Source organism: Periplaneta americana, chromosome 14 (assembly GCF_040183065.1).
Source record: "Periplaneta americana isolate PAMFEO1 chromosome 14, P.americana_PAMFEO1_priV1, whole genome shotgun sequence".
NCBI classification, from domain to species: Eukaryota; Metazoa; Arthropoda; class Insecta; order Blattodea; family Blattidae; genus Periplaneta; species Periplaneta americana.
In genome coordinates, this window is record NC_091130.1 from 78,929,110 (window position 1) to 78,942,117 (window position 13,008).

Here is a 13,008-nt window from a genome sequence, read left to right on the forward strand (position 1 = left end):
AGTCAATGTATAAATATTATAGGCCTACTCATTAAAATTAATAGAATTTATATATTTCAACTATTGTTACATACCTGTTTGCTACAAATCTTGCAGAATATTATTTTTCCATCATAAGTGAATTCTGAATATTCTGTTAGCCATTGCCGGATGAATGTAGATTTTGCACTTATATTTTTCGGCATTATCGCATTAAACTTCACAGGAAAACGTCCTACCGCTCAAAACTTCTCAACACAAATAAGGTGAGGGAAAGAGCAACTGTTAACGAGCATTCAAATGAACAATTGTTATTGAGATTCAATTGGACAAAAATACAAAGTTCCACTTATTGTTGCATTTCCTGGTAGTGTTAACACTAGGAGGGCCATTCTTTTAAATATTATACCCTACTAATTCGCAGTTTTACGACTTTTCATAAATATTTCAAAAACACTCTTTCTCCAAAAATTGTGATTTTATGACACTCTGAAGGGCAGTACAGCTAATCGGTTTCAGACCGAAAAGTCATTTTTATAGTATAGTATATCTCTGAATCGGTAGCAGCACATGTTGTGATTGTTGCCTGCTTCAAAACTAAGGTTGGTTCTTTGTCGGCATTTATGCCTCCAAACATGTTAAATTCGGTGAAATCTATTGCGAGTGTCGTGAGATTCAAAACATTTTGTTTCCTTTATCAATGGTTTCATGGCCGGTGTGAAGCAAACTTTCCACTTTTTAAATGCCTTAAATTTCGCAGTGAATGCATGTATAAATTATAAAAAGTAAGAGTAAAATGCGAAACTTTACAGTGAGTTAGGCATTTTTAGGCGAATATTAACAAATTAGGCTCTAATAACCGTTTTAGGGCATTTTAGGGCACTATAAAACTCTTTGAAAACCTTTCAATTTCCATGAAACACAAATATTAATAATTATTTTTACTTTTCTCCTAAAGAAACAAAATAGGCATTTGCCCTAGAATCCGATGTCTGCAAATAACATATATCATATTAGCAGGGAAGCTGAATAGTACTGTACGCCAACCAGGAGAAAGTCTCAGGGGAACGAGACGCAGCGGGGTAATGCTGTGAATGAATGTAGATGTCATAAGATGGCATAAGGTCACACACGTGGTTACACGCATCTCCTTTGGCTAACTTTCAAACCACAAACGATAACACTGATACACACGTACTTACACTATCCTAGTTACAAAATTAGATCACTGTTAATCTCCTGGTCTTTTAATCTCTCCATAAAGGAAATAACATATACAGGAGAGAGCATGTTTTTTAAACTGACGTTATAGCGGTAATAATATTATTATCTACAGTATCTACTTCGCTCCAGTAGATGACGCAATAGTAAGCACATTTCTTTCACGGTTAATCTCTTGGTTGGAGAACAGTAACAATGTTGCGACTAATTTTCGAATAATCTATATATGAGTGTCTGTAGCGCTGCGAAATGGATCCCTTATTTGGAACAGGAAGGACGTCATTGTCGGGCATTGAGCGCTATGATAAACAATCAACAATTACAACATTGTAAAGTGCATTGACGTCTTGATCAGAGAAGACAGGCGTGTGATGTTTCGTCTTGTCGCTGATTTAGCTAATGTTTATATTGGTAGTGTCCAACACATTATTCACAACAACCTTCGATACAGGACGTTTTTTTTTTTGTCGTAGGGTGTCACATGAACTGTCGAATGATAAGCATTACGCAAGGGTTGTGCATTTGAAGCGTTACTAGAGGATAGGCAGAGTGGTTTTTAGCCGATTGTTTCCGGTGATAAAACTCGAGCCTACTACTATGCACTTGAAGCAAGAGTGATGTCCTTGCAGACGAAGCATACAATACCACCCACAAAAAAATTCTAGAGCCTGAAGTCTGTTAGTAACATGATATTAACGACTTTTAGGATGAACGTGGCACAATGCTTGCCGAGTTTCTGGTACGAAGGAAGACTGAATTAGGCTCTACATGTGATATTCTTATAACCTGTATCGTATGAATGAATAGGGGTCTATAACAAGCCATTATGAAAGTTACTATTATACAATCAATAACTTACAGTTCGTCTATTCATATTATTTTTCTAGTAATAATCAGCGGGCAACTCAATGAATACGACCATATGATATGTGAAATTGACAAAGTGCCTTTACTGATTGATAAGTACAGGAAAAATGCTTCAGTAGTAATTGTTATTTTAACCCCTTCAGGCCTGATGTGCACTATAGTGTACATTGTTTTTTTTTCTTTTTTGGATTGTCTTCGATACTTTTAAATATTTTGAAAAATTCAGTGTCATAGAAATGGAGAATATTATTTTTGAAACATTTCTATACCTGAATTAAAAATAAAATTTAAAATTTTGGGGCCCCAGGGGTCAAAATTGTCTCCAAATTTTGATTTTCTGTGAAGACTTGATTTGGGAATTTTGGATCCCCAGAATGATTATGTGACCAGTTTTTTTTTTTTTCAATTTTGTTTAATATAAATTCAGGTGTGCATAAAATTAAGTTTAGAGCCTTTGCCGAAACACTGTACATACAAAAATTAAGGCATTGACGCAACATAAGCTTAAGGGTACTTAATGGGAAACCGAAGCCTGTTTTGCTGAAATAATATGAAAAATTCTTTACTTAACTGTACTTACAGCTACAATGAAATCATTTTCTGCATTTAAGCGGTTTCGTACCTTACTTGTCATTTCAGGTCGATGTGAAAAACTAGGCTCTCATAAAGATGCAGAACCAAACGGAAAAAGTTCCGTCAAAATGCCAACAGTCTTAACGATCTTAATTCCTGATTAGTGTATGCTATATTAACAATGAAATGAGCAAAAAAATTGTACCTTCATGGGTACACGTACCACTGTTTGAAAAACACTGGTGAATAGTAATATTTCATTACGACAGTGGAAGACTGCATACTGCGAATGCTACGAAAATACGTGCAATCGAGGGATCATGCCAGAAGCACCTATCAACAAACTGCAACTTTACATTAGAGCCATTTAAATCTGGAAAAAAGTTTTCCTATCATATTCGTATATTCTTTGATCATTCTTTATGCCCATTGTACTCGTAATTCTCAAACGTTTGTTTTCAAACATACTTTCTGTAGCTTCTACTAAAATATTTCAGTAACACTGCATTTGTTGACACGCCCTTCTGGTATGATGCCCTCGATATGGATTGGAAATTGTCATAATTTGTTTCAAAATCGTCTCTACAGCCCGAACTGTGCAGAATATGTGGCTCAAGCACGAGTACATTGACTGTCCATCCAGGCAACCCGAGTTCGAGCCCAGACGAGGTCGTGATGGAATTGTGGTGGAAAAGCAGATGTTGCAGACGGGTATTTCCGTTTCCTTCTATCATTCCACCAACACAATCTATTTCATCTATCATATGCAATAGTTAAAAATAGGCTGAAGTCTTAGGGGTTTTCGATGCTGATATAGGAAGTTCTTAGGCTGTGGTATTTATTAGGCTATTTGTCATAGAATAAGACCTGGCTGTCAGGGTTAATGCAGAATTACCCACCTGTCAGCATCGGATTCACCAATGGCACCCAGTCCACTTGTCGCACTTAGACAGTCATCGCATATATAGGACTCACAATTGGCTGAAGCATAAGTGCGAGGACCCATTTCGGGCTCAGCCCTCGAAAAGCCAAGTCAGTAACCTGGACTTAATGCAGAGCGATTTCTACCGTCATATGTATAATGAAGACGTTGAACGTGTGCTTAAACTGACAGTTTTTACTCACGAATTGAGCTATCCATGCGAACGTATTCATTATGCAGTGTGTCTATTACACTGTCTACAGCACATTAGCGTACAATATAGAGAATGAAGTTAAATTGAAAAATAATCATAATATGGATATTTAAATTCATTTTTGAAAATGGTGGCCGTTCATTTTGATACAGGCTTCAGTTCTTTTGTGCATATTATCGCACTATAGACTATTGTATCTAATTCCAATTACCAGTTTCGTCCTTCGTACTAGTAACTCATGTTGAAATAATTCTGTACCTACTCTGTAAAAGAGTACCTTAAATACTGTAAATTCAATCTTCACTTCTGTCCGACCCGCACAGATAAAATTACTCAGACATGCTATCTACTTTCCTTCCAAGTGGTTATGTCGCAGGATCGTAAAAAGGGGGGAAATCACGTGACAGTTAATTACTTAACGAGGCCCTTTTATTTAAGTTATTTTAAACAGTTGTACAATATTACGTAGACGTCCAATTCCTAACAGAAATTAATGATTTCAGAAAAGAGCTAAGACAGCCCAGCCACTATTCTTTACAGAGGGGCGAGCAAAAGCAGGTGGGAGAAATCGAGATGCGACGTAGGCAAACGGACGACAGTACCTGTGCGAAAATATGATTCAATATTGAAACCTCTTTCGTCACTGGAAAACGGGAACATATTTCTGGAACGTACTATACCCATTAACTCAGTACTGTTTAAAATATGCGGCCTTGGTTCTGTGTGGAGAACAGTTGGAACTTCATTAGTAGAAGAGGTGGGAGTGAAGTAAGGTGGGTGCTCCTGTTATGGTCATGTTCCTGATATGGCCACCCCTCTATTGTGAGTTAGTTAACCAAAATAACCGCTAAAGTGCAGCAGCATCCAATGAAAGGGAATCCTGGTATGTCACATGATCGTGTCCCACCCAGTCAGGTTGAGCAATATGACGTCAGTTGCCTGTTTTGCGTTTTTCATTTGACCTCTTCTTATTTTTCTCTGGCAAGTCTCCTTTGTTTTATGCATGTTTTTCAAATACTTGTTTCATGAAAACCATCGTACTCTATTCAGTTTTTAATGTTCTGTTGATTGGTGTTGTCGTTGTTGGCGTATCTTTTACGAGTTGTTCATAATCAAACGATTTTCGTGAAAGCTTACCTGCTCCTGATATGGCCATATGAAATGCACCATGGCCATATCAAGTTCATTTTACTTTTATTTTTTCACCTGACAAATTTACATGCCTTATAGCTGGGATTACGCAAAAATTTTGTATTGTAAGAAAAAATGACGTCATAATCATGTGTTTTTTTAATCTGAATCGGTAGAAAATATGTTACGTTGTAATGGAAACTTTTTTTTTTGCAAATGTGCTGGAAATGTTTGGCATTGGTAGACAATACAGTCCATATAACATAAATATTCACTTTAGTGGAAGCTTTAGAAATTTTCTTTCAGGTATAAAATAATGTCGGTCAACATGAATAAGAGGGGATTATGGGCTGAAGAAGCCATGTCCAAGGCAGTGAGCGGTATAAAGAATGGAAAGTTCTCAGTTCAAGGCGCAAGTAAAACGTTTTGTGTACCTGAACGTACTTTACGCCGCTATATGGAGAAAGATGGCCCATTAAAGAAGTCAAACAAGAAAACAGCTGTGCCAGAGAATATTCCGTTTGTCTTCTGTAGGTTATCCATTGACTCCTAACATTCTGAGCCCTGGCTGGGTTCAGTCTTTGATCTTTGCGTCGTCCAACGTCAGGGTTCCTCTTCAAAAAATTGTCGAAACACGAGCAGTAGTCCCTTTAAAACGGTTTGTCAGGAGGACGAAGTCAAAGACATGCGACTCTGTGGAGTCTGTGAGAATTTCTACCACGAAGAGTGTGTTGCCTCACTGCTGCTGACAAAGACATTTTTATTTGTCCCAATTGCGATCAGTAATTTGTTTTCAAAATCTTATTTTTGTCTTGTAAGTACTCTTCTCTTGAATGATTATTCATTTTTGTTTTTTGAAGTTAAATTTTTATGTCAATTTTGTAAGCAACTTAATTTTTGATGGAAAAATCTGTTTTGACTACACTTTTGAATTATAAAAAAGATTATTAAGTATCATGTTTATTCATTTTACACCAAAATTATTTAATTTTAGCACAACTGCGCTGTCGAACTGAAAGCAATCACGATTTGTAGAACATGGAATAAGGGTGGCCATATCATGTGCACATGTTCCTGATATGGCCACTAGGTAGACTTTTGGAATTGGGACTTTTTGGACAATTAAAGCTATTTTTATTGGGAAAGGAAATTGTTTTAAGAAAGTCTATTAGACTGAGAACGAGTAAGAAAAAAGTAGTTTACATTTTTTTTCAAAATGGGGGCTAGAAAAATTCTCAAACCTTAGTATGACCATATCAAGGACACCTACCTTACATTCAAAAGCTCAGGTACAATAAAAATTGAAGTACAATTAATTGAAGTACAATTAACAACAGACTCAAATTTGTAAACAAGGCTTATTATATTCTTATTGAACATATTATGGAAGAGCTGGATAGTTTCAAGTATACATAAATATTTATACAAGGGCATAATCCTCTCTATCCTTAGCTATGGATCTGAGACTTGAACTTGACTTCAACAAAACGTTAAAAATCCGAATTGAAAACATTTGAAAGAATAGTGTCGAGGAAAACATTTAGATCACTTCAAGATAATATTAGCCGAGGATGGAGAATGAGAAAAAAATGAAATGTACAATTTAATGTGCATGTGATGAAAGCTCCACCGGAAAGAGAAATGAAGTGTGTCACAGAAGAAAAACGTCCGGGACGAAGACCACTGGAAAGACCGCGTATGAGATATTTACATTATATTTAGAGGCAAAATTTGTAAACAATAGGCATAACTGATGGGAAAAAAAGTTTGTTTGGATAGAATAATCTTGTAGAGTAAATTTAGGTCTGCAGCATAAAATCTTCACGGCTTACTGTATAAAGATGAAGATGATGGTGCTGATTATAATAGCTTGGTAATGACTAGAGACAGGATTTTCATGCACTATCAAATCGTAAAATATGCACGCATCCATGCCATATCAAATGGACAAATATGCACAAAGAAGGAAAAAAAACACTGAAAATATGCCCTATCAAAATTGAAACTTACATTTTATTTTCAAATGGCACAATGTACTACTAACAATCTTTCCAAATTTCTAAGATATCCTTTTCTCTTGATTCACTGTGCCACAAGATATCTTCTCGAACAGTTAATCGTGGGCATTACAACACTTCACAGATCACCACAGAACACAAATACAGTAGCTAATTCACAAAACACCTGTACATGTAGCCTACTACAGACCTTCTACCTATCTGCCTGTCCAAATTAAAGGCATGTTAGGGGAAGCATGTTAGTGCTATTGTCGCCAAACTACGAAGTATGGGAGGGAGCAGAAGAGGCATCCTTCTAATAATAATTTGAGCCTCTGGGTAAGACTTGTATAGAACAGGAGTGTGGAATTCCAATGTGACAATACAATGAGAGGATTAGCTGGTAAGGATCAAAGTCCTCAGGTAGAAACCATGCAAACAGCATTTCACTTATATTTTTCAGTACATATACTCAAATATTGCAAGCTCAGAAATATACTTCGCACGAAAACATGACGACCTTCCCTCATCCCCTTCACCAGTTAACTGCAGGCACGTGCAAGGGATAAACCCTTAGCCGAGTTGCCAATTCTTGAAGTCATTGTGATTTGCGAACGTTTTTCAAACTGTGTTCCGTGAAACCGCGATTTTCAGCGAGACTATATTATCTTTGTAAATATACCTTAATTTGTAATTACTACAACAAAATTGGTGTAAAAATGAACAAACTTATTTTAAAAACACTTTATATTTATATTTTCGTTAACATGTTTTGCTTAAATAAACAAAAAAATGCAAACTTCTATAATAAGTGTTAAATTCTCATGTTATTGAAGTTCCAGAATTTTATACTTAATTAAGAATGTTGCGCCGGTAAAATTTTCTGAAACTGTGATCATTGAATAGTTATAGAATTTATAGTACAAAAGAGTAAAGTTAGATTTTATCAGCTTCGCCTTGGGTGATAATTTCCACGAACGCATAAAATCTGTTTACTCTAGTGTGCTATACAATATTTGATTCATTACTGTTATGTAAATTTAATTTTAAATTATAGGGCTTTTCTTTGTAATGTGTTGTTGGCGAAGAAGTTCATATATATATATTCATTTTACTATTGCTAATATGTTGGTTATCATGTAGAGAGTGATTTAAAAACATTTAATTCACTGCTGTAAGTTAGAAAACTTTTAAGCACTGCTGTGAATAATGCCATTATTTAGGTTCCTAAGGATGGTGTTGCTGTTGGCGATATCTCTTTCGCGTACTGTTCACATACTGTTCGGCGAAGTAAATCACATATAAAATCGTCTATCTTACCGAATTCTGTTTTAATTTGTTTATTTTCTCTTTAGTTGGTGAACCGTAATTCTTAATTTCTATGCCCACATATCCAACTCCGCCGGTTGCGTCCGATGTTAAGTGGTTAAGATTTATACTTATTAAACTGCCTGAACTTTCGATTACTTTATGGATAGAATTTCTAACGTCAGACACAATTTTAACACTTTGTTTTCTTAGCTACGCTCCTCTGCAAATAAGATATTCTGTTTTCTTCGACGATTTCGACGATGTTATTTGTTGTTTTTGTCGTGATGGTCCTGGATCTTCAGGTGTATCAGGAGGCCTGACTGCGGATCATCTCCTCCAACACTCATTAATCATGGCCGGAATAAATTAGACATATTGAAGCGCACAGTGGTATAAAACAACACGTCGACAAAGACACTGAGAATGGGTGAAACCCAACAGGTAGAGGCAATGACTACTAGATTTGGCAATGCTGGGATCTATTGTATTTCTGCCACGCGGCTAGGAGTTGAGTAGAGGATGGGGGTTTATGAGGGATTACCAATTCCAAGAAGAGAGGCCGTCATGTTTCCGAGCCAAGTATACCAAACTCTACGAGGCAACATTTATAAAATGCAGTATCATGCGATTTAATATAAAATGTGCAATGAAACTATAAAAATGCACGTAATATGCAACATAAACTTCAAAATATGCATTATTAAACTTGAAATCTAAAAAAAAACATACATTATACATGAATTTACCACTAAAAAGACCAAAACATGCAAATAAGCACGGAAAAAGTACTGCGTGTTCAGTTCAAAGTGTGTCATGGCTTGCTGTATGCCGTCATATGGCTAGTCGTTGAGCCTAGAGAATTCAATCTTCCTACAATTCCACAGAGGAATATTACTTATGTGCCAGAGAAGTTTCCTAGCAAGTACCGATACGTACGGTAACGCCGGTAGTGGGAGGAATGTGAACTGTTTGGAAACACGTACTGAGGTGAGTTTTTTCTTACTGTCGGGATATGTGGAGAGGGTTAAGACGATTACTTACGTGTTTGTTGACATTAACTTCGACTGTCAACATGGACTCGGAGCATTTGATTTGTATTGTGGAATGTTACCGTACGCAACCGATGATAACAAATACCATGCATACGACTTGCCCGCGCAAAACACAGTTCGAAAGAGGTTATGGTAGCACACAGACTTTACAGACCGCCATCTGTTGCTACGACGTTCAAGTTATACCGTACACGTTCTCAAGTTCAGATTGAACGCCTTGATTAATAGGCAACTTCTCTGACATACAAGCTGAAACTCGCATCAAATCGCTGACTCACAACAGTGACGTCATGACACACTTTGAAATGAACACCCAGTATACATATTTCGAATCACTAAGCCATGAAACGAATATTTACAAAGTTTGAGAACTGTAGCAAGCTTATACAAAAACATGCATTTGCATGGGAATCCTGTTTCTAGTAATGACACTCGGAACTTACGTTTTAAGTCTCCACATGAAATTGCAATCATTGTGCCAAACGAACGGGTTTATGAAAGTCACTTAATTCTTACTATTATTGTGTAGGACAGTGATGTGAAGCTCGGCCAATGGTGGCCAATGCGGCCTTGGTTCTGTGTGGAGGACAGCTGGAACTTCATTAATAGAAGGGGTGGGAGTGAAGTACATTAAAAAACTCAGGTACAATAAAAATTGAAGTAAGAATAAAATGATGTCCCTGTAGTAATAAATGTACAGTAAGGTCTAACAGTCTTATCCCCCTCTCTTATTTGTATGTTGATGTGCATCCATTTTGAACATGACATAGCAGATGTGTGACAATGCTTGATACTTTACGTTCCAGATCCAGAAAATCAGTATGGGACCGTCATTGTCGCGGCACAAAATGATGCGGCGCCATGTCCTGTGTGAAATTTTCCGCAGCAAAGGCGGCGTGATTTCTCTGAATACCTCTCTAACAGTTTGCTTCAAATCTTCAATTGTCTGGTATCGATGTTTTGAGACATGCTGCTTAATTTTTCCCCACAAGGAAATCACACCGCCTTTGCTGCGGAAAATTTCACACAGGACATGGCGCCGCATCGTTTTGTGCCGCGACAATGATAGTGCCCATACTGACCACTGGACCACTAAACAAGCTGGAACGTAAAGTATCAACCATTGTCACACATCTGCTATGACATGTTCAAAATGGATACACATTAACATACTAACAAGGGGGGGGGTGACAAGACTTTCGGACCTTACTGTACATTTAATGTCTCATTTTCTGTCATATGTCTATTTCAATTTATGTTGGTTTAACTTGCACTTACGTCTAGTTTTAGTGCAAGTTTCAACCAAGCGCGATTATTTTAAAAAACCTTAAAGCTTTTGAAAATTCCCTCTTTTTTTTCTGCAATTAGTTTACATCAATCGTTCCTGTTGCTCTATTTATCCAATTTGTTTTTAATTTTAGGTCTTCTTTTACATAATAACTTATTATTTCAAATAGTAAATATCGCATTGAGATTAGCAGATGTCGACATAAAGTCAACAAACTGAAATAGCTGAATCGGTACATTCAATATGTAGGGTAGTCTCTACTCTTGCAATATTTTCATTCTAGCAAAATCGAATGTCCTATCTAGATATATAACTTTTCTCTTCTGTTGACGGTATTTTCCAATTGTTCGGAGGCAATTAGCACGCCAGGAATCAATTTGGGGGTTTTAAAATAAGAAGTTTTTTCTTGACACACATTTCTTCAAATTGAATGCTAGTTAGAGAATGAGTTTTGTCAGGTACTCTGCATTTTAACCTTCCACGGTTCTGTAAATCAACATTAAGTGTTGCCAAAGTTGACGTAATTCTCTTTATAGTATTGGCCTAATAATCGAGTCTTTTCCTTCTAAAAACTTCCTCAGCAAAGTAATCGACCTTCACTTTCTTTTGTCTCTCTTCAGACTTCCTCTTCAGGGTTGAAAATTTGACATTGCCAGTGGTTCTTCTAATAGTCTCTTCACCCAGCTGATACAAACTTCCGAAGCTTTACTTGTCGACTGAATAATATATTTCAAATTAAATCCTTTTATTTTTGGAAATATTTGGCAACGTTATAAATAACTGCCCTAGCATCACTTTAATTTTAATGGCCTGCCAGAAACACTAGGCTTATTATTCATTCGTACTCCTTCATTGAAATTTAATTACAAATAAGGAAGTTAGAGTATTAAATATATAAAAATAGATAATAAATTTTTTAACTTGTAAAACGGACTTGATGGGAGACGATGTCACGGAGCGGCTCTAGGACACAACTGATCCCCACTACTACGTTCTGCGCAGTGTCGACGAGTGGACTGTGGAGCAGGTTCTTTTCTAATTTGTATACAGTAGAGCGTCTCGTTTAGGCACAGTGAAACGTAAACAAAGTGCAGGTAACATTTGGGGGGGGGGGAGGACGAGCCGTATGATAAACACGAGGGATGTACAAGGTTTTAGTTACAACGTTTATGAAGGAGCATTAATTTAAATTAAACAACAAAACAAAAGAAAACAAATTGCATAACGTTATAATATACACATTTTAACAAACAAGCAATAAAACTGTAACGTTGAAATAACCGTCTTCTGTGGTCGAATTAACAAAACTGCAATATACTGACCTGAAGTGACAACACTATTTCCTAAACATAATTATCCCTTCTGAAAGTTCAATTTATTCAGATACAGTCCAGACAATATACTATAGTTTTGTTAATTCGGCCACAGAAGACGATGATATTATGTTAGTCATACAGAAAATGAAATTCATGACCGTAAAAATGCTGCTTGAAAGCAACATCATGTAAGTAGCAAAATTTGGTTTGTTATATTGAATTATTTCAACGTTACAATTGCTTGTTTGTTAAAATGTGTATATGATAACGTTATGCAATTTGATTGTTTTTGGAAAATATAATTTCAATTAATGCTCCCCATAAATGTAACTAAAACCTTGTGCATCCTTCGTGTTTATCGTACGGCTCGTCCTCCTCCCACACGTTACCTGCACTTTATTTACGTTGTCACTGTGCCTAAACGAGACGCTCTACTGTACCTATAATTATCATAAGTTGATGGGTTTTTAAGCAAGGATCAAAAGGGTTTGAAGTGAAAAAGACGGAAGTTCAGACCAGAGAGAAAATGTTAAAATTCATCAATAAAGCTCCGAATGAAACATTTCTGTTGTTGAATGCCGCTCTGTTGTTCGGTGTATTTGGTAGATGGTAACGTTAGGAGTGTGTAAGTGAATTATGTAGACGAACTACTAATATTTTTATACAGAATAATTATATGTTTTTGTAAATCCAGATAGTGAATCAGAATTTACTGCCGGTAATAGAATATATAGCTGTAATTTTAGCCAATTAATGTTGAAGACAAAATTAATGTTATATTTTTGTACTAGCCGTACCCGTGCGCTCCGCTGCATCCGTTAGAAATAAATATAAAGTAATTACATAATTAAAATAGGACATTTGATCCAGGGAACATTCGTGTTTGATAGAAGGATAAATCGTTTAATATGTTACTTAATTAAATAATTAATGCGCTATTTTAATCTTACCTGTCCTCAATTCACTCAGACGTTACTGTAATAACATTATAGCATTATGTCCATCCAGAGAAACTACACTTTCCAATGATGAAATAATAATTAATTATACAAATGGTTAATTAGCTTTCGATATTACTTCATACAAACACAAAAACATTCTCTGTAGTCTATGTTTAATAGCTTTCGCTTGATGTTG

General features: G+C 36.2%; 1 protein-coding gene across 2 annotated transcripts in view; it reads left to right on the forward strand.

The window, feature by feature from the left end:
* LOC138713998 (uncharacterized) overlaps positions 1–13,008 on the forward strand; it is a 64,134-nt gene that overhangs the window by 48,085 nt on the left and 3,041 nt on the right. The window contains exon 2 of one of the 2 annotated variants that reach the window (XM_069846570.1): positions 3,229–3,351. The exons of the other annotated variant lie outside the window; for it this stretch is intronic. Within the exon in view, the coding sequence (XP_069702671.1) occupies positions 3,229–3,351 (123 nt within the window). The remainder of the gene's footprint in view (positions 1–3,228; positions 3,352–13,008) is intronic. 2 annotated transcript variants of the gene reach the window in all.